General features: G+C 43.2%; 1 protein-coding gene across 1 annotated transcript in view; it reads left to right on the top strand.

Annotated features, from left to right (window-relative positions):
- Positions 1 to 21252, top strand: part of RABEP2 (rabaptin, RAB GTPase binding effector protein 2) — a 52612-nt gene that overhangs the window by 12914 nt on the left and 18446 nt on the right. The window contains 6 exon segments of the mRNA XM_073635150.1: positions 4148 to 4404; positions 4406 to 4425; positions 7338 to 7612; positions 11603 to 11719; positions 12771 to 12869; positions 13373 to 13504. Coding sequence (XP_073491251.1) covers positions 4148 to 4404; positions 4406 to 4425; positions 7338 to 7612; positions 11603 to 11719; positions 12771 to 12869; positions 13373 to 13504 — 900 coding nt within the window.

Below are 21252 nucleotides of genomic sequence, written 5' to 3'. Positions count from 1 at the left end.
AATAAAATCCATTTCCTATACAGTGGGGAAAATAATAATTTGATCCCCTGCAGATTTTGTAAGTTTGCCCACTTACAGAGAAATTAAGGGTCTATAAAATTCAAATATGAGTAATACTGAGGATGGTCAAGGTCCATACCAAGTGAGGTGTGAACAATTAAGGAAATAATGAAAAGGAAGGGAACATGTGACTGAAATGACAACTATAACCAACTGTTGGTGAGACCAAAGTGAACCTATATATAATCCATTAATTGACGATAACCACCTCAAGGGGGTAATGAAAACTGTGTGTGTCCAAAATGTACCTAATATGTCTGCATGGTAGCATGGTCCATGTGAATTGAAGTGTGCAGATAAAAACTGTGACTCAAGGGGGTGCTTTAAAGGTCGACCGCCACACCCACAGGTTCCTCCCAGCATCATGCTGGCGTTGTGGCAAAGGGGACGGCCCCCCCATCCAGGACGGCACCCGCCGTCCCTGATTGGGCACCGACTAACTCCCAATCCAATTGACCCAAAGTGTGGAAAGAGGCGGACATGTAATGACGCCTATGGCGTCACACGTGTAGGGCCTGTACGTTTTCGCGTGTTTTCATACAGTGTTTCCAGGTAATTTTGAGCTTTGGTGGTTTTTCTTATTAGCCAATAGAAAAAAACTATCATCTATTGCATCATTTGTTGGTAGGTTTTTTACAGCTTTTACATTATCTTTTTTTCTTTTTTATTATTGATATTCATTTATTATTATTATTTCTTTTCACTAGGGTAAAGGGTTAGAGTTAAAGGGGTTGTAAAGGTTTATTTTTTTAAAATAACAAACATGTTATACTTACCTCCTCTGTGCAAGGGTTTTGCACAGAGTGGCCCCGATCCTCTTTTTCTGGGGTCCCCCAGTGGAGCTCCTGGCTGCTCCTCTTCTCGAGTGCCCCAACGGAGAGCCGCACTCCATGGAGCCAATGGCTCCAGCTGCTATCAATCTATCCAATGAGGACCCGAGATAGCGCCTGGAGCTGCTGTGCTCGTCCCCGTCGCTGGAACTATTGGGTTCAGGTAAGTACACGGGGGGGCTCTGGGGGGCTGCTGCACTAGGATGCATTAAGGTGAAAAATCTTGAGGGTTTACAACCCCTTTAAGGTTAAATTGGGGTTAGGATTAGGGGTTATGGCTTGGGTAAGGGGTTAATATTTTATTTATAAAAGGAAAAATCTTGCGAGCCACAATAATCCAATGCCTTATGAAGAACCAACTTAAATTAAAATACCCAGCTGCAAATGCAGATCACGTATTCATGGCCGTGCACTAAATATAAATAAAAAATTGCGCTGCGCTTAGGTGTGCTTCATATGTGTCCATTCACCATGGTGATACCATAAAATAGAAAATCTACGTAAAAATACATATAAATTGTAATTAAAGTATGATGAGCAAATACTCTTAATCTATAATGAGCCCTGCATACATAAATAAATACATAAATATATCAAAAAAAGTGCAAAAAATATCTCTCCATGAGATCAATCTATAATAAATAGGAAAAAACGTGCACTAAAAACAACATACAGCATAAAGTGATACATGCAATAGACTCAAATATATCCATATAAGTGATAGGTGATAATTAAATCCACGTGATCCTTGTTTGTGAAAAAGTCCTCAAACAAGACTTCATATGCCAGTGTTCAAAGAAGAAAAAAAAAGTTCCAAAGAAGGTCTTTATGTGCAGAGTGTTCACAAGATAAACAAACATCCAGTGGCTAAGTCAAAGTGCCATAAACATGCCGTGATGTGCCTCGGTGACCCCCAAAGTGGTTGCGCTCACCTTAGAGCGTGTGACACAGTGTTCAGCTGCATCAAAACACGCTATGGAGCCACCCCTGGGCTCAGTATGGTTAGTAATAAAACGACCTCCAATCAGGCTCTTTATTCTTCGGCATAATGCAAACTACCGGCTGTGTGGATGTATCAGAGCGGGTGGATCAGGTTCCCGGGCGGGGGCTGAGCTCGCTGATATCGGCTGTCCTGTAACTTGCTTCACCAAACACCCAGAACCGACCAGAACGGGTGTTTGGTGAAGCAAGGTCCGTTCTGGTCGTTTTTTGGGTGTTTGGTGAAGCAAGGTCTGTTCTGGTCGGTTCTGGGTGTTTGGTGAAGCAAGTTACAGGACAGCCGATATCAGCAAGCTCAGCCCCCGCCCGGGAACCTGATCCACCCGCTCTGATACATCCACACAGCCGGTAGTTTGCATTATGCCGAAGAATAAAGAGCCTGATTGGAGGTCGTTTTATTACTAACCATACTGAGCCCAGGGGTGGCTCCATAGCGTGTTTTGACGCAGCTGAACACTGTGTCACACGCTCTAAGGTGAGCGCAACCACTTTGGGGGTCACCGAGGCACATCACGGCATGTTTATGGCACTTTGACTTAGCCACTGGATGTTTGTTTATCTTGTGAACACTCTGCACATAAAGACCTTCTTTGGAACTTTTTTTTTCTTCTTTGAACACTGGCATATGAAGTCTTGTTGGAGGACTTTTTCACAAACAAGGATCACGTGGATTTAATTATCACCTATCACTTATATGGATATATTTGAGTCTATTGCATGTATCACTTTATGCTGTATGTTGTTTTTAGTGCACGTTTTTTCCTATTTATTATAGATTGATCTCATGGAGAGATATTTTTTACACTTTTTTTGATATATTTATGTATTTATTTATGTATGCAGGGCTCATTATAGATTAAGAGTATTTGCTCATCACACTTTAATTACAATTTATATGTATTTTTACGTAGATTTTCTATTTTATGGTATCACCATGGTGAATGGACACATATGAAGCACACCTAAGCGCAGCGCAATTTTTTATTTATATTAATATTTTATTTAATGTCTTATTATTTATTTATTTATTTATTTTGTTAGGGTGTTAATAAATATATACTACTAATACCAATAATAATAATAAAAAAAAAAAACGAATAAATAAATGTAAACTAAATACACAATTAAATAAAAATAAATATAAATAAACACAAGAAATGATTACTATGTATAAGTATATAATTAATTATTTAATCCTAACCTTAACCCGCTAACCCTTAAATAAAATGGAATAAAATAATAATAATAATAAACACCCTAACCCTAATACATAATCAATAAATTATTGTTATTAATAATAATAATAATAATAATAATAATAATGTAAGTATTATTTATATTATTATTATGATTATTCATAATAATAATTGTTTTTAAGTTTTTTGGTGTTTATTTATAACAATAATAATAATAATAAGTATTATTATTATTTATATTATTATTATTAATAATATTTTTTTTCAGATTTGGGTGTTCAATTATTATTATTGTTATTATTATGAATAATTTACTAAAAATATATTTTTTTTAAGGTTAGGGTTTATTTATTATTTATTTATTTATTATTACATATTATTAATTTATTTTATTTATTTACAATGATTTTTAGGTATTTGTGTATTTATTTTTCATTTATTTTTTCATATATTATTTCATATTATTTTCATGTATTGTTATTAATATTATTATTATTGTGTATTATTAATAATAACTTATTAAATATATATTTTAAAGGTTAGGGGTTAATTATTATTTATTGTTACATATTAATAATTTATTTTATTTATTATTTATTTACGATGATTATTAGGTATTTGTGTATTTATTTTTCATGTATTTTTTTCATATATTATTTCAATTCTTTTTTTTTTTTTTTTAAATTTTAGCAGAAAATCGCACAAAAAATGCGCAAATTGTGCATTTCCATTAATTTCGATGGCAATAAAAACATGCCAAAAACGCGCAAATCTGCCCAATTTGAGCTACCAAAAAGAAGCTCCAGAAGAGCTGCGAACCAATAAATTAGAAAAACGGTCAGTGACTTAATCGGTGAGTTTCTCGCCTGTGCTCATGTGACGCACGGAAACGCACGCGCTCAGTCGTTTTTGTGCACATTCACAAAACACCCAATGGGAACGCAGCGTTAGATGTGCCCAGCGGAGACTCATCCCCCCCCGTACAGATCACACAGACAGGAATATCTCCTGTACGGGGCAGGGTCAGGTTTAGGACAAGTCACACAAGGCTAACAATGACAGGCTGTCTTTGGCGGAGATTGCCGAAGTCTCAGCACGATAGCGGAAAGAGCCGAAGAGCCGAGTGGGCGGCGGAAAGAGCCGAAGTCAGCGCTGCTAAGGGGGCGGAAAGGTAGCCGAGCGGAGCCGGAGTTTGCCGAGCGGATACGGAAACGTGTCCCGTGCGGATGCAGACAGGGAGCTGCTCGGGAGGAAAGTTGGGGGTCGGCGGAGGACGGAGAGAGGATCCTGAATACCGAACAGGTGCCGAGTGATCCCGAACCCCCCCTTCTCTCCGCAGGGTGAGTGGTACAGTCCGATCTCTGATTACATACATTGTATCCATTAATACAACATCTGTTATCTCTATAGAAGTTCTCTGTGTACAGAGCGGGATCACTGGAGACACCCACACAACGAGAAAGTATGGAGTGTCACTGATCGCTGTATACACCCTCCATGCAGACAGGTGGAGGAGAAGGTGCAGCATTTAAAGGAGACCTGTCATTAGAAAGATGGGGGGGGGGGTGATACTACTTACTGGGGGGGATCATTACAATATTAATAGTCATGATGCACAGCAGAACAAGCATGCAGCCAGTGAAAACAGAATTCCTGATGAGCGGCTTTATTGCAGGTCCTATAGACTCCTATGGCTGAGAGATCACTCAGGATGATGTATGACAGATGTGTGCACAGAGTCCAGTTCTGGGAGAGGGGGGGCGTCAATGGGGGTCCCCCCAGAACCACGTCCCCTGGGGGGCGCACATCCGGTGCGCTCTGTGATCGCTTTCTCCTTTGGACACAGCTGATCACAGATCGTGGTGAAGGGCCAGTCACAGCGGCCCTTTACCTGGTAATCAGCTCTGTCCAATCACTGCTGATCACTTGTACACAAACTTGCTGGTTTGCTGCATTCCTTTTCTCACGTACTTCATCACAGCGTGAGGAGAGCCGGTGTTCTGCCGAGAAAGTTCCCCTCGGCGGATAAGGACCCCCCTCTACTGTGCAGGCGCAGCGCTTGCGCAGTAGGAGCCGGCGGAAATAGCTGAAGCCGAATAGAATAGAAATCAGCTGTACACGGCGCCTGTAAGAGGGCCGCTCGCCACTTTTTTATTCTCCCTCTAGGTCCACTTGGATGATGGGGCTTGAACCTGGACCTAGGGCGCAGGCGCCGTGTACAGCTGATTGAAGGTTTTCAGCTTCGGCTATTTTCGGCGGCTCCTTAGTCGTTCGTACTGCGCAAGCGCTGCGCCTGCACAGTACAGGGGGGTCCTTATCCGCCAGGGGAACTTTCTCGGCAAGACACCGGTAACCAACAATTATGACAGGTGACATTAACACTGATATCAATGCCTATCAGTGCCCATCAATGCTGCCTATCAGTGCCACCTATCTGTGCCCATCAATGCTGTCCATCAGTGCTGGCTATGGGTGCTGCCCATCAGTGCCCATCAATGCTGCCTATCAATGCCACTGACAGTATCAGTGACCATCAATGCTGCCTCTCAGTGACCATCAATGCCACCTATCAGTGCCCATCAGTGCTGCCTATCAATGCCACTGACAGTATTAGTGACCATCAATGCTGCCTCTCAGTGACCATCAATGCCACCTATCAGTGCCCATCAGTGCTGCCCATGAGTGCCCATCAATGCTGTCTATCAGTGCTGGCTATCGGTGCTGCCCATCAATGCCACCTATCAGGGCCATCAATGCTGCCTCTCAGTGCCACTGACAGTATCAGTGCCCATCAATGCTGCCTCTCGGTGCCCATCAATGGTGCCTATCAGCGCAGCCTATCAGTGCCGCTTATCAGTGCAGGAGAAAAATTATTTATTTGCAATATTTTATAACAGAAACTAAGAAAAACATTTTTTTTTTTGGGGGGGGGGGGGGAGAGCTTCTGCTCTTATGCACGTCACTGGAAGAGGCGGGATTGGGCTCAGGTAAGTATAAGGGAATCTGGGGGAGGGGGGGGGGGGGGCGGCAGCTGCCCCCAGAAGGTTTTTGTTACTTTGGTGTGCATTAAGGTAAAAAAAAACCTTCTGCCTTCAGAACCACTTTAAGGTTAAAAAAAAAGAAAACTTTCACTATTTGCTTCTATTGGAGCCTTTATAATCACTTTAAGACAGATCTAAAAGATACAAATTATTGTAGATCTGTAATGATTAATACATCATTAAAGTAGAACTATAGACAAAACTTTTTTTTCACTTTTTTTTTCATTTTGGTTTGTTTTTGAGTAAGGGAGGGTTATAACCCCTGTCAGTTTTTTTTTTATTCATCTGTGTCCTATTGTGGAGATCTCCTTTTGCCTTCCTGTCCCATAGCCAAACAGGAAGTGAGAGGAAATCTCTCCAAAGTGAGGAAATCCCTGGTTGTCACCAGAACTAGGGTCCCTATTGGAAGATTTTCCCTCTATCCCTGTTCTTGTGACAAAAGTTAGGAATTTCTTTCACTTTCATTTTCAGCTTTAATGATAAACAGGTCAAATAGAGAGGGTGAATCATTCCAACGGGGGCGCAGACAGCAATAAAAACCTGACCTGCATTACAATCTCTCTCCACCCTACCCAAAACTAAAATAGGTTTTCTTTTAGTTATACTTAATTTTTTTTTGTGCAATCTGTGTAAGTAGTGAAATGCAGTATGTCCTGGCCTCTAGAAGACCCTATACAGCAGGGCTGGAGTGTGACCGAAAGAAAGAGCACAAAGAGCCAGTCAGTTCATGTGCTGACGAGAAGCATGCTCATAGGAGGAGAGAACAGAGTGACGGAGAGATGAGCTCATCACTGTGCTGCTTCTCCTTTCACTGTCCAGTCACAGGCTGGGTGTCGGGTCCAGGATGACCTGAACTCAAAGGTTTAATGATGTGGGCATCAGGCTGAGGACATCTTGTGGCAGAAATAAAGTACTGCAGGGAAATCTCTGGACTAAAGGTGAATATTGCAGAAAAAGCTGCTTTTTATTATTTTTATCATTTAAATATCTATTCGTTTTAAATGTTGGTTGGAGTTCCTAAACTGTTTTTATTTTAAATAGTAATAGTATATCTAATGGATGCTGTCTTGCATTGCCACTGAAACAATTGTAAAATATAATCCAGCCTCCTTGTATTGATTTGCTTGAATCAACACTTTGCTTTCCCCAAACATTGGGCCAAGGCAGTTCTCTGTAAAGTATTGTAATCTCCGTATCTTATCTGTATACAGGAAGAACAGCAGTCTGGATGTCTCAGCCTGATGATGGATGTGCTGGGCAGGAGCCGCTCTCTTCCTCCCCGGACAGCAGCTCGGATGACTCTGAGCACCTGGTGGCAGCGGAGACCTTTGCCCGGGGCTATGACTGTGTCTCCATCTCATCCTACCCTGGAGAGAGACTGATACAGGGGCAGGAGGACACAGCATCCCTGGTGTCTACAGCAACCCTGGTGCCTGAGTGTATCTACCTTCCTCCTTCTGGGTACCAACTGATGTCTGACCAGGAGGTAATATAGAAGGGGCAGCATGCTTCCCAAATACCTACCTCCTGGGGAAGAGGAGTGTCTTCTAATTCTCTTCTTCTACCTCTCCTCCAAAGCATTTCTCTGTGTATTCCCATATACTGGTAACATACAGCCCTCAAAGTGATACATGGGGTTCTGGTTTACCATCTCATGAAATCACCTCCTTATTCTGTGTCCCCCTGTTAAATCCTAATAGATTGCAAGCTCTTCCTTTTTTTTTTTTTTTTTTGTTTTCTTTCCCATATACCCTAAAAGACTATAAGCTGTTCTACCTTCTGTACCTTCCTGTATATTCTAATAGATTGTAAGCACTTTCACCTTCTATATCATGGATTGTACCCTAACAGACTACATGCACCTCAACCTTCTGTACCCTCCCTTATTCCCCCAATAGACTGTAAGCTTTTCTACCTTCTGTGCTCTCTATACCATAATTGATTGTAAGCCCTTCTACCCTCTGTATCTATATCTTAAATAGATTGTAAGCTCTGCCGCCTTTGTTATACTATAATAGATTTTAAGCTCTTCCACCTTCTGTATACTATAATAGATTGTAAGCTCTTCCACCTTGTGTATCCTCCCATATATCTTATAGGCCATAAGCACTTCTACCTTCTGTATCCTCTCTTATATCCTAACAGATTGTAAGCTCTTCCACCTTCTATATACCAAAATAGATTTTTCACCTGTTTACCATACTAGATTGCAAGCTCTTCGACCTTCTGTATCCTTCTTTTATATCCTAATGGATTGTAAGCTTTGCTCTTCCACATTGTGTATCCTCCGATATATCTTATAGACCATAAGCACTTCTACCTTCTGTATCCTCCCTTAAATCCTAATGGATTGTAAGCGCTTCCTCCTCCTATATACCAAAATAGATTGTAAGCTCTTCCACCTTCTGTATACCATAATAGATTGTAAGCTCTTCCACCTTCTGTATACCACATTAGATCGTAAGCTCTTCCACCTTCTGTATACCATCATAGATTGTAAGCTCTTCCACCTTCTGTATACCATAATAGATTGTAAGCTCTTCCACCTTCTGTATACCACATTAGATCGTAAGCTCTTCCATCGCCTGTATACCATAATAGATTGTAAGCTCTTCCACCTTCTACTGTCCTTATCCTACCTTATACCCTATTAGACTGTAGGCTCCTCAACATTCCATGTCCCTCCCTTTATGCACCCCAATATACATTTATCTCCGGTTATGTACAGTAATGTGGGTCTATACTGGACTTCATAGACTGCGTGTTAAACTGCTCATAGATGAAGAATGTTACTGATTTGTAGATGCTGATTAAGTGAAATAAAAAAAAAGCTTGTGTGGCAATATAATTTATTACTTTTAAAGTTCCCCTTCCAATCTGCAGCCACTATGACTTTCTAAACCTGGCAAAGATTTCAGATGTTGGCGACCACACTGGGGCAATCCGTGTACAAACCGCCCCCAGGACCCCCATTTCCTGCCCTTTTGGTTGCTGCTTTCCCTATTGTTTATTGATCTGCATCCCTTGCATTAATAGTTTTTACTATCTTTTAACCTTGGTGAATTACTTGGGTCTTGAAGGGATACAAGGATGCAGATATTCTCTGTTTACACCTCAGGGAATGTTTGGTGTGATAATAGCAGGCAGCCTCTTCCACTTATCAGCGGGGAGGTTACTAGAATGACCTGACCCTGTACCTCCAGAGGATAAGCAGGTATGAATCTACATTTGTACAATAGTCTCATTACTTGTAATCATCATCCCATTATCCTTATTTGTGAATTTATTATTAGGAATTCTGCCAATATAGGAGGAAAAGACCTTGCTAACAAATATCCATTCTCTGTATTGTGTGCCCTTGGTGGGTGGTTGAACTCTGGGTACAGAGATCAGAGTTCTGTATGACGAGGGTATTCCGAATGAACAATAAATAGGATGGGGGGGGGGGGGGGGAGAGGAATGTGCCGCCATGATCAGCATGTACTGTGTGTAGGGCAGCCAATGGAGGGAGGGAGGACTTGATTGTCTTTTGATGTTTAACAACATTGTGATTGGAGTTTTTCTTGGCAGGATTTCAGTTTCCTTTGTAATGTTTCAGCAGTATAAACTGCATCCTGAGGCAGCTGTGGGATTCTGCAGATAGTTGCCATTGTGGGTTTGAAATGGTTTCTAACAGCATTGGCACGTCAATATATAGCCGCTCGCTATAGAGGGAGGGCCCTGGAAGTTCAGACTCCCAAGTCTGTCCTGCAAACTGTTGCTTCCTCATTTGATTGACAGGCCAGGAGACTCCAGGTCTGTCCCACCTACCTTGACATCATACCTTGATTGAGTCTGTCCCACCCACTCCTAGTCTGCTCTGCCTACCATGACTGACAGGACAGGAGACTCCTGGTCTGCCTCACATACCATAACATTATATCTTGATTGAGTCTGTACCGCCTACCATGACATCATACCTTTACTAACAAGACAGGAGACTTATAGTCTGTCCCATCTACCATGACATCATACCTTGACTGACCGGTCAGGAGACTCGTAGTCTGTCCCATCTACCATGACATCATACCTTGACTGACCGGTCAGGAGACTCGTAGTCTGTCCCATCTACCATGACACCAAGCCTTGACTGACCGGTCAGAAGATGCCTGGTCTGTCTCGCTCACCATGACATAATACCAGCATGACTGACAGACCAGGAGACTCCTGTTTCCCCCCCCCCTACAATGACAACATACCTTGATTGAGTCTGTGCCACCCACCATGACATCATATCTTGACTGACAGGTCAGAAGATTCTGGTCTGTTCCGCCCACCACAACATCATATCTTGACTGACAGGCTAGGAGACTCCTGGTCTGTTATGCCCACCATGACATCATACCTTGACTAACCAGACAGGATACTTCTGGTCCGTTTCATCTACCATGACACCAAGCCTTGACTGACGGGCAAAAGGGTGCCTGGTCTGATTCGCCCGCCTTGACTGACAGACCAGGAGACTCCTGGTCTTTCCCACCTACCATGGGATCATACCTTGACTAACAGGGCAGGAGACTCTTGGTCTGCCCCATCTATCGTGATACCAAGCCTTGACTAACAGGTCAGCAGATTGCTGGTCTGTTCCGCCCACCACAACATCATATCCTAACTAACAGATTAGGAGACTCCTGGTCTGTCACATCCACTGTGACATCATACCTTGACTGACAGGTCAGGAGACTCCTGGTCTGTCACATCCACTGTGACATCATACCTTGACTGACAGGTCAGGAGACTACTGGTCTGTCATGCCCATTTATTTAAAAAACCTGCCCACATTCACGCACATTGAATTAACTGATTCTCATTGCATGGTGGAAATTGTAGTATGGTAGAGTGGCGATGAACAGTAAAAGGAAGTGTCATTGGTGTTTCATCGATCCCTCCTCACTGTTCCCAGACATAGCTGCACTGTTCCATCTAAAGAAATTAAGTCTTGAGCATTTATAAGGTAATTAACACTAGAACTATGTACATTTAACATTAGCATGCTCCATTTTTATTGAAGAAAATAAATAATAAGGGCCCTTTTTGAAGCTATCTCAGAATTCGGCTTTAAAACTGGGGTTTGCAACTTTTATATGACAAACGTACCCCCTCGATTATCATTCCTGAGCTCCGGAACCCCCTAAAGATATACCAACATAAAATCTGTTTGAAAGTTTATTTGCATCCATCTACAGACAGACCCCAAACACAGAGATCTACTGAATCAGAAACTTCTCAGCAGTTTGTGTCCCTATCAGCAATCGGCGATCGTGTCTGTGTATATGAGTAATAATTAATGAGCAGAGATAACTTCTCTCTTTTCGGGAGTTTCTTAATTCTGTCTCCCCTCTATAGAAATTAAATAGAAATTAAAGCTGCTGTTTATTAAAATGTCATCTGCTTTGTGTTTTTTTTTTTTTGTTTTTTTTTTTTTTTGTGCTTGTAGGTTGCCCAGCAGAAGGCAGCTCTAAAAAGTACTGTTGAGCGTCTAGATAGGGTGACACAGGAGAAGGAGACCCTGCAGGAGGCGCTACGGTGTAGCTCAGAGGACTGCGCTAACCAGGTGAGTCATGTCTAATACTAGAGGTTGTATCAATTGTTAATGTTTTTTTTTTTTTTCTAAGCTTTGTTTTTACATACAGTATATTAAATGTACCTTTTAAATGCAGCTAGTAAAAATACAGTATCTGTATTATTCTTTTTTTAAGTAATCCTTGCGCTACAATGCCCACCGAGGGACAGTCAAGGTTGTAAGCCAGATGGGTTGTACTGCATTTTGCAGTGCTTTCAATGTAATGCTGGCATCTTACTGATTGTAGGAGAGAGCAGATCAGACCTGTGCATTGATCAGACCTGAGGTGGATCAACGAACGCGCTATATTGCTTAGCTGCAATGGAGAAAAATACGCTCACCAATCTTGTTGTCTGCAAGGGTGTCTGAATCACAGGACTGGCTGAAAATATTTTATCAGATAAAACGTTTTGCATTATGTAGGATTGTGAAAATCCCCCACCTTTCGTTCACCCACCACACATTTATTTTCCTTTTAAATATACATACCTTTTATTATAAGGGTCTGACAACTAGTATGTAGATATTAAGGGTCCTTCCTCTTCTCCTCTGACGGCAATGTGTGGTCATTATTCTTGAACTAAATGGCGCACGTGTAATATGTCTGACCCCCAGAGGGCGAGTCCATGACAGCTTAGACTTAGAAGAAAGGGGTTTACCAATGTTGGCTGTCATTTAACCTGTAGAACTGAGGACATCTGCTGGCAGTTAAGAAGTACTGCAAGAGACCGCTCCACATAGAAAGTATTGCACCAAAAGCTGTTAGTTTTTTCTATTTTAGCTTTTAATAGATTATTATGTTATTCCGAGGACTTCTGTTTAAATAACAATGTGTCATTTTCTGGGACCACAGCTATCCATGTGTGATTGTTTTACAACTCTAAAAACAAAAAGTTCCCTAAAGGTCTAAAAAACAACAACTCCCTAAGCATGAAATTCTGAAATAATTTGGAGCCTTGACTCCCTGACTGGGGACCCTGTTTTATTTGCTGATGACTAGTAGCACATACAGTATATAGTAATCCTTCTCTATCTCACACAGGTGAAACAGCTGCTGGATCAGATAAAAAATTCAGAAGAGATTTTACAGAGCCTTCAGAGGAATTTGACCGACACCCAGCAGAAGACTTCAAGGAAAATGGTGAGAATCATCCACAAGTCCCAAGTAAAAGACTAGAATTCTGAAAATGCTAGTCGACTGGTGGTTAGATGCTGCAGAGGAATTACATAGAAGCCAGAACCCAGATTATGATATTGTCTTCCCAGCAGACATTATTTCTTCCAGATTGTAGCAAAGTGGAATAACCATTTCTCTATCTAGATCTCTTTCTCACCCACTGTCCTGATCCCTCTCGCTATTTTGCTATCTTTCTATCTTAATCCCTTTCTTGATCATACTATCTTGAACCCTCCCTTGATCTATCTCGATGCCTCGCCTTGATCTATCTCGATGCCTCGCCTTGATCTATCTCGATGCCTCGCCTTGATCTATCTCGATCCATCTCTCTATCTTGACCTCTTTTGCTGTGTTGATTCATCTCTCTACTCTTTCCTGACCAATCCTCCTGACCTACCTCTCTATCTTGATCCCTCTTTCTATCTTGATCCATTATTTTTAACCTGTTACCTGTTGTCCCCTCTCAGGCAGCTCTGACAGCCTCCTTCAGTCGCTTGTACCAGGAAGTGAATTCTCTCAATGACGAGAATGAGAAGCTCAGATCGCTAAGCTCAGAGGTGACCCCTGTTGGACAGGGTGTGCAACAGTCTTCTCAGCAGGTATGCTCATAGACCTCATAGCTTAATGTGCACAGCGGCAGGCTCCTCTGGTGACAGCCAACAGTAAATGTTTGTGAAACTTATATATGTTTGTTCTAGCAAAGAGAAATTCCAGGGTCTAAGGTATTTCGTAAGATAATTGTAAAACTGACATCTAATATCAATATCAGTGGGAATACATTTGTGTAGGATAGCTGGTATTTTTGGAAATTACCTTTCATCACATTGGAATAATAAACAATTAGAAGGGTGTAAAACTCCAGTAAGGGTAACATTCACATGTATGAAAAATGCCCATTTCTATATAGAAAATGAGATATTCCACAATAATGTAACTGTACTGGGCAGCATGTTACACTTTACTGGACAACAATGGCAGAACAAGGTCCTGGGGCAACCATGGGAAATAGGCCAAAATGCACTTGGAGTGGAGAAGGATGAAGCTTGCCTGTCTGTGCAAATATTGGCTGGACCAGCATAGATATGACCCTAAAATTACCATGTTTTGGTCCATGAGAAACAAAATAGGATGGAGGAGGTGCTGTGACATTGTTAGATTATTGAGATCTAGTAGTCATAATAAGCACGGGATACAGAACCAGGATTTAAAATACTTAATTATAGCCAAAATCCATTCTTTCATCTCTGAACTAAGATCTTATAACTCCTCCGAAGTGAAATTTTATTTGGATTTGTCAATTTAAAATTGAATTGCATTATGTTTCTGGCACAAAGCATTTTTAAAGCAGTGCTACAAAACAAACAAATGCAATTTTACTGATGAAAAAATAAGAGCTTTAGGAAGAAGGTGATCAGGGGGTTATTAAAAAGTAGTTAGGATTAACAAGGGGTTAAACTTGTATTTTCAGAGTGCCGGGGACAGCCGGAGAGCTGAGGCAGGAGGGGCAACTGCGCCAACTGCACCCTCTCCACCATAGTGTCAGAGTCATGTGTTGTACCTGCCTATGGGTTTGGCCAACCCATAGCAGCCCCAATTCCTGCACCTTCACACCTCAGATCACCCAAATTCCTGCACCTTCACAGCTCAGATCACCCAAATTCCTGCCCCTTCACAGCTCAGATCACCCAAATTCCTGCACCTTCACAGCTCAGATCAGCCCCAATTCCTGCACCTTCACAGCTCAGATCAGCCCCAATTCCTGCACCTTCACACCTCAGATCAGCCCCAATTCCTGCACCTTCACACCTCAGATCAGCCCCAATTCCTGCACCTTCACACCTCAGATCAGCCCCAATTTTTACACCTTTAAGCTGGGTACACATTATACAATTTTTGTTCAATTTCCTTAATTTTTTTTTCAACTGTGTATTGCAAGGGCCTGCCTGATTGCATTCAATTTGAAAGTGTTTAGGTTTGACCTCATATTATATGGTTTTGGTAAATCCTAAAAGAAAATTGGACAAAAATTGTATTAGTGTGTAGCAAGCTTAAGACTTTTTATATCAGTACTGTTACACCTTTTAGATCAGGCCCAATTCCTGCACTTTCAGACTCCAGACCAACCCCAGGTAATGAGCCTCCACACCTCAGATCAGCCTCAAACAATTCACATTCTGACCTCGGATCAGCCCAGATTAAGGCCTCAATATGCCCCAATTGCTGCACTTTTAGAAATGCAGGGGTTTTACATACCTACCACTTACAAGAAGAAGAAGAAGAGTGCAGACATGTGGGTCAGCTACTTTCTTGCACTGACAGCCTACTGAGCTGCCAGTTACAGCAAAAAGACAGCGAAAATGGTGATGTGTACTTACCCAGGCGTTCAGGCTCAGTGGTTGCAGTCCCTTGGTATATAGATGGTGAACAGAAAGTTTTATATATATATACAGTGGCTTGCGAAAGTATTCGGCCCCCTTGAACTTTTCAACCTTTTGCCACATTTCAGGCTTCAAACATAAAGATATAAATTTTTATTTTTTGTGAAGAATCACCAACAAGTGGGACACAATTGTGAAGTGGAACGAAATCTTTTGGATTTTTGAAACTTTTTTAACTAATAAAAAAATGAAAAGTGGGGCGTGCAAAATTATTCGGCCCCCTTGCGTTAATACTTTGTAGAGCCACCTTTTGCTGCGATTACAGCTGCAAGTCGCTTGGGGTATGTCTCTATCAGTTTTGCACATCGAGAGACTGAAATTCTTGCCCATTCTTCCTTGCAAAACAGCTCGAGCTCAGTGAGGTTGGATGGAGAGCGTTTGTGAACCGCAGTTTTCAGCTCTTTCCACAGATTCTCGATTGGATTCAGGTCTGGACTTTGACTTGGCCATTCTAACACCTGGATACATTTATTTGTGAACCATTCCTTTGTAGATTTTGCTGTATGTTTGGGATCATTGTCTTGTTGGAAGATAAATCTCCGTCCCAGTTTCAGGTCTTTTGCAGACTCCAACAGGTTTTCATCCAGAATGGTCCTGTATTTGGCTGCATCCATCTTCCCCTCAATTTTAACCATCTTCCCTGTCCCTGCTGAAGAAAAGCAGGCCCAAACCATGATGCTGCCACCACCATGTGTTTTTTTTTTTTTTTTTTACACAGGTAATGTTTATTAACGGCACAGTGGTGCAGTGGGTAGCACTCTCACCTAGCAGTAAGAAGGGTCGCTGGTTCAAATCCCGACCACGACACTACCTGCCTGGAGTTTGCATGTTCTCCCTGTGTCTGCGTGGGTTTCCTCCGGGTACTCCGGTTTCCTCCCACACTCCAAAGACATGCTGGTAGGTTAATTGGATCCTGTCTAAATTGGCCCTAGTATAGGTATGAATGTGAGTTAGGGACCTTAGATTGTAAGCTCCTTGAGGGTATAGGGACTGATGTGAATGTATAATATATATATATATATATGTAAAGCGCTGCGTAAATTGACGGCGCTATATAAGTACCTGAAATAAATAAAATAAATAAATAAATTAAATGTATTACACATTACACTTGAAAATGCAAGTCATACATTAAGACAGGAGTACAGCAAACCAGGGTCTACAAATTACACTGGTAAGTTTAGAAAGGCTTGTATCATTTGGTATGTAAACTTCTAACACCATGGACAGACTGAAGAAACAATCCTCAAGGGAATCAGCATACTCCATGCAAGAATAAACCATACATGTGAAACACAAGCACAATCTCACCCAGTAGTTTCATCACATATAAGAAGCCTTTTCCTTCCCTATATCGGGGGGGGGGGGGGGGGGGGGGACAGAGGCACCCACCAAGAAACCAAGGGGGTGAGAAGAGGTGGGTCCAATATCCACCTGCTAACTCCAGGATCCTCAACCCACAGCATATCTGCCACCCATCAATTGTTTCGGGGTAGAATTAAACCGTCAGATGCTTAGCCTCAACCCAAGCCGCCCATATCTTCTCAAACTTATGAGGACAGTTCCTACCCATGTAAGTTAGTTTATACATTGGTAGTATCGCATTCACCTGCGCCCGCCATGCTCTTGTAGTAGGGGGGTCAGGCAGTTTCCATCTGAGCAGGATTTCTTTCCTGGCATAATAGGCTGTATAGAACACGAATAGCTTTATATGTTTAGTAGTTGCCAGGTTATCTGTAATGCCTAGTAGAAACACCAGCGGGTCTACATCCAGGTGTAACCCTGCTACCCCATTTATATCTGATACCACCGCCCTCCAGTAAGTCTGAAGGACCGGGCATGACCATACAACATGGAAGAAAGTTCCCACCGACTGCCTGCATTTGGGACAAACATCTTCTACTCCTGGGTAAATGTTGGATAGCCTGTGCGGGGTATAGTACGCTCTATGTAGGAATTTCAGCTGGACAAATCTGTCCCTTGCTGAGATCATGAGTGGAATGCACTGCTGCAAGCCTTCAGACCAATCCTCTTCAGTCAATTCAGGAATATCCAGCTGCCATTTAGTGAACAGTGGGGTCAACCTGGAGGTGTCTTTACAGGTAAGCCTGATATATATAGAAGACAGTATGCGGTCAATATCCGTTACTGTAAGTAGGGACTCAACTGAATGTGTGGCAATAACTATCCCATTAGGGAACTGAGCCCTGGCCGCGTGACTGAGCTGTACAGATCTAAAGAACATCCACGAGGGAAGATGATATTTACTTTTTAATTCTGTGAATGATATAAGGCGATCGTCTTTAAAAATATGTCGTATTGTCCGGATCTCGTATCTGGCCCATACCTGCGGGTCTGGGATAGATTGGAAATGCGGCAGTTTGGGATTACCCCATAATGGTGTATAAGGGGAGACAGCATTCCGATTATTAAGGTAACCTGATACTTGACTCCAGACCCTCACCGTCGTCTTCATCGGCATAGTAACTCGAGGGCTGTATCTCGGTCCCCTATACACTAGGTTGCTAAGTTCTGAGTATGAACCAAGAATCGCCGCCTCCAAGTTAACCGCTGGGTTGGCTCTATCCTGAGTAAACCACCAACGCACAGACACTAATACCGCCGCCCAGTAGTACTTCTGGAAATTGGGTAGGGAGAGGCCACCTTCCATAAGCGACAGCTGTAAAGTGTGTTTAGCTATTCTGGGAGCTGCCCCCGCCCAGACAAAAGACGTGATAGCCTGGTCCAATTTGACAAAGAAAGAGTTAGGGATGGGAACTGGGGTGTGTCGGAAGGCATACAGGAATTTTGGTAAGAAGGACATCTTAATTAGGTTTATTCTCCCTACTGGGGTCAGTGGAAGTGATTTCCACACTGAGCATCGTTGAATAAAGCGCTGTAAGATGGGATAGACATTATCCTCCAAGTACTTCTGTAGGTCTAATTGTACCTGAATACCCAGGTATTTGAACCGCGCTACCCTTTTCGGCCTAGGGACTCCCGACAGAGAGAACAGGAGGGACTTATCCCAATTCACCCGAACTCCTGAGAACGTACCAAACTGGTTAATAATGGACAGAGCCGCCCCTAGTGATTGCTGGTCATCTTGAAGGTATAAAAGCATATCGTCTGCGTATAACGAAACTTTTTCAGTCAGGGGAGGAAACGATATGCCTCTCACCGCCGTCGCCGCCCTAAGAATCACTGCCAGTGGTTCAATTGCAAGGGCGAAAAGAGTCGGAGAAAGTGGACAGCCCTGCCTAGTGCCCCGGTGGAGTGGGAATGATGCAGACAAAACACCGTTCGTGCGAACTCTAGCCGTTGGACTTGAGTACAGAAGGCGCACCCATTTAACAAATTTAGGTCCCACTCCAAATCTAGGTAGAATATGCCATAAATATTCCCACTCCACAGAGTCAAAGGCCTTCTCCGCGTCCAAGGAGGCCACCGCGCCAGTCCCCCCCCCCACCAGTCGAGCTCGCAATCACCGTAAACAGTCTACACAAATTGATATCTGTTCCCTTGCCTGGCATAAACCCAGTCTGATCACCATGGATTAAGGATAAGATAACTGTATTGAGCCTGGTAGCCAAAACCTTTGCAAGGATCTTTGCATCCACATTAAGGAGCGATATAGGCCTATATGAGGAGCAAAGATCAGGGTCCCTTCCAGGCTTGGGAATCACAATGATAACAGCCCTAGACATGGAGGGAGGCAAGGAGTCAGAGTCGAAGGAGGCATTCAGGACTTCCAGCAGTCTAATGGCAAGGGTGTCAACATGTTCTTTATAAAATTCCACAGGGAATCCATCATCACCCGGGGTCTTTCCCGACTGGAGGGAGCCAATAGCCATTTGGATCTCCTTGAGGGAGAGCGGAGCGTCAAGTCTCTGCCTAGCTGCTACCGACAGGCAGGGCAGCTCAATGGCTTCTATGTACGTCTGTAATTCATCAGCAGAATATTGTACTCTGGAAGAATACAGGTCCTCATAAAATGAGGCAAAACACCTGTTTATGTCTCTAGGATCAGACAGCAGCCGACCCGATGTCTCTCTAATATTAGCTACAGAGGTCGTTGCCGCCCGCTCCCGAGACAACCATGCCAGGAGACGCCCGGTCCGCTCACCCTGCTCGAAGATACGCTGCGATTGGTGCAGCATTATCTTCCTCGTGGCTGTCACCCGCAGAAGTGTCACCTCCCTCATCGCACACTGTAAGTCAACTCTACAGGTTTCATCCCTAGTGGCGGTATACTGGGCCTCCAATTGACCAGCCCTGCGTTCAGCCTGAAGCAGTGCCTCGCCAGTCTGGCGCCGAGTGGAGCCCACGGCTTTCTGATAATGATCCCTAGCATGAAATTTTAAATTTTCCCATGTAGAAGCAGGTGTGGTAGCAGGTGGATTAGCTGCCCAGTACTCCCGTACAGCCAACTCTGCCCCCGGAGCTATACGGTCATCAGAGACCCAATACCTGGACAATCGCCAAAGGCAGTCGGCGGGAGCAGGACCCACGTGCAGTTTTAATAGAATAGGGGAGTGGTCAGATATACCTCTAGGCAAATGGGAGATCTCCTGTACCTTAGTAAGAAGAGATCTAGTGGCAAAGATCAAGTCAATGCGGGACATGGCTCTATAGGAGGCTGATTGGCAGGTGTAGGATCTCAAGAGGGGATTCTTCCACCGCCAAACATCCGTTAGGTCAAATGTGGATGCCCATTTAGAAAGCGGGGATTCCACAGACCCATCCGGAGTCAGCCTATCTACAGTAGGGCAGGGAGGCATATTAAAATCGCCCGCTAGGGCTACATTGTCAGTGGAGCATCCTGCTATAAATCTAGCAATTTTATTTAAGAGTAGCAGCGAGGCTGGCGGGGGTATATAAAGTCCCACTATCACCATAGGCATATTTGCGATAACTGCATGCATTGCCACGTATCTGCCCTCGGGATCCAAGTGCAGGTCCAGCAGTGTAAAAGGTAGGTTCTTATGGATTAGTATACTAACCCCTCTGGCATACGAGGAATAGGTGGCATGATAATAGTGTCCCACCCACGGTTTCTTTAAACTAAGGACTCGACCCCCGGTAAGGTGAGTCTCCTGTAGTATGCAGATATCTGGCCGGTGGAGTTTAAGGAAGTTAAAGACTAAGGAACGCTTAACCCGGGAGTTTAACCCTCGGACATTCCAAGATATGATTGTTACTGGGGCCATAATAATTTGGGGCAATGTATGACAACCTGCAGGAGGAGTGCACTCAGATCCCTAGGCAGGGAAGTTAATCTCATTATTCATGACTCTACATTTGGCTTTGTATATTTGACTAACCAGCCATATACACCGTGAAACCAGCATACCCCATATACCTGTGTGTAACTTAAATAATACATCTTATCAAACTTTAACCAAAATCCCCCCCCCTCCCCGCACACCCCCCCAAACCAGAGCGTGCCTGATCCCAAAAACCAAACATGATCAACGATCAAATGGGGACATGAACCAGAGGGCCGGAAACAGTTAACGCCCTCTCTTGTTACAAAGGACTGGGTCAGTAGAAGATGCCGCCATCAACGGAATATGACGGAATTCCTTTAGTTTCTCCCGGTTATCACCGGGGGCTCAATCTTAAAATAACTCCCCCCTCCCCCTCAACAGAGAAAGGGAAGAGCCCCCATTCCTAGAGTATAGAGCAGGAGGGAGCAAAGGTGACAGTGTCTCGCAGGCAAAAAATAGAAAAATGGCCGGCAGGCGGAGTGGCAGCCCGAGCCTGCAGAGAATCAAAACAAAAAAACACACAAAAAAACAAAAACCAAACCCCAAAACCCCCCATGAATGTCACCATCAGACGTCAGATGTGTTAGGATAGTTCTTGTTGATATCTCGGCTCCTTTTGACTCAATAAAGTCAGCCAGA

Source organism: Aquarana catesbeiana, linkage group LG06 (genome assembly GCF_042186555.1).
Source record: "Aquarana catesbeiana isolate 2022-GZ linkage group LG06, ASM4218655v1, whole genome shotgun sequence".
In the NCBI taxonomy this organism is placed as follows: domain Eukaryota; kingdom Metazoa; phylum Chordata; class Amphibia; order Anura; family Ranidae; genus Aquarana; species Aquarana catesbeiana.
This window is presented reverse-complemented; position numbering and strand designations above follow the sequence as displayed.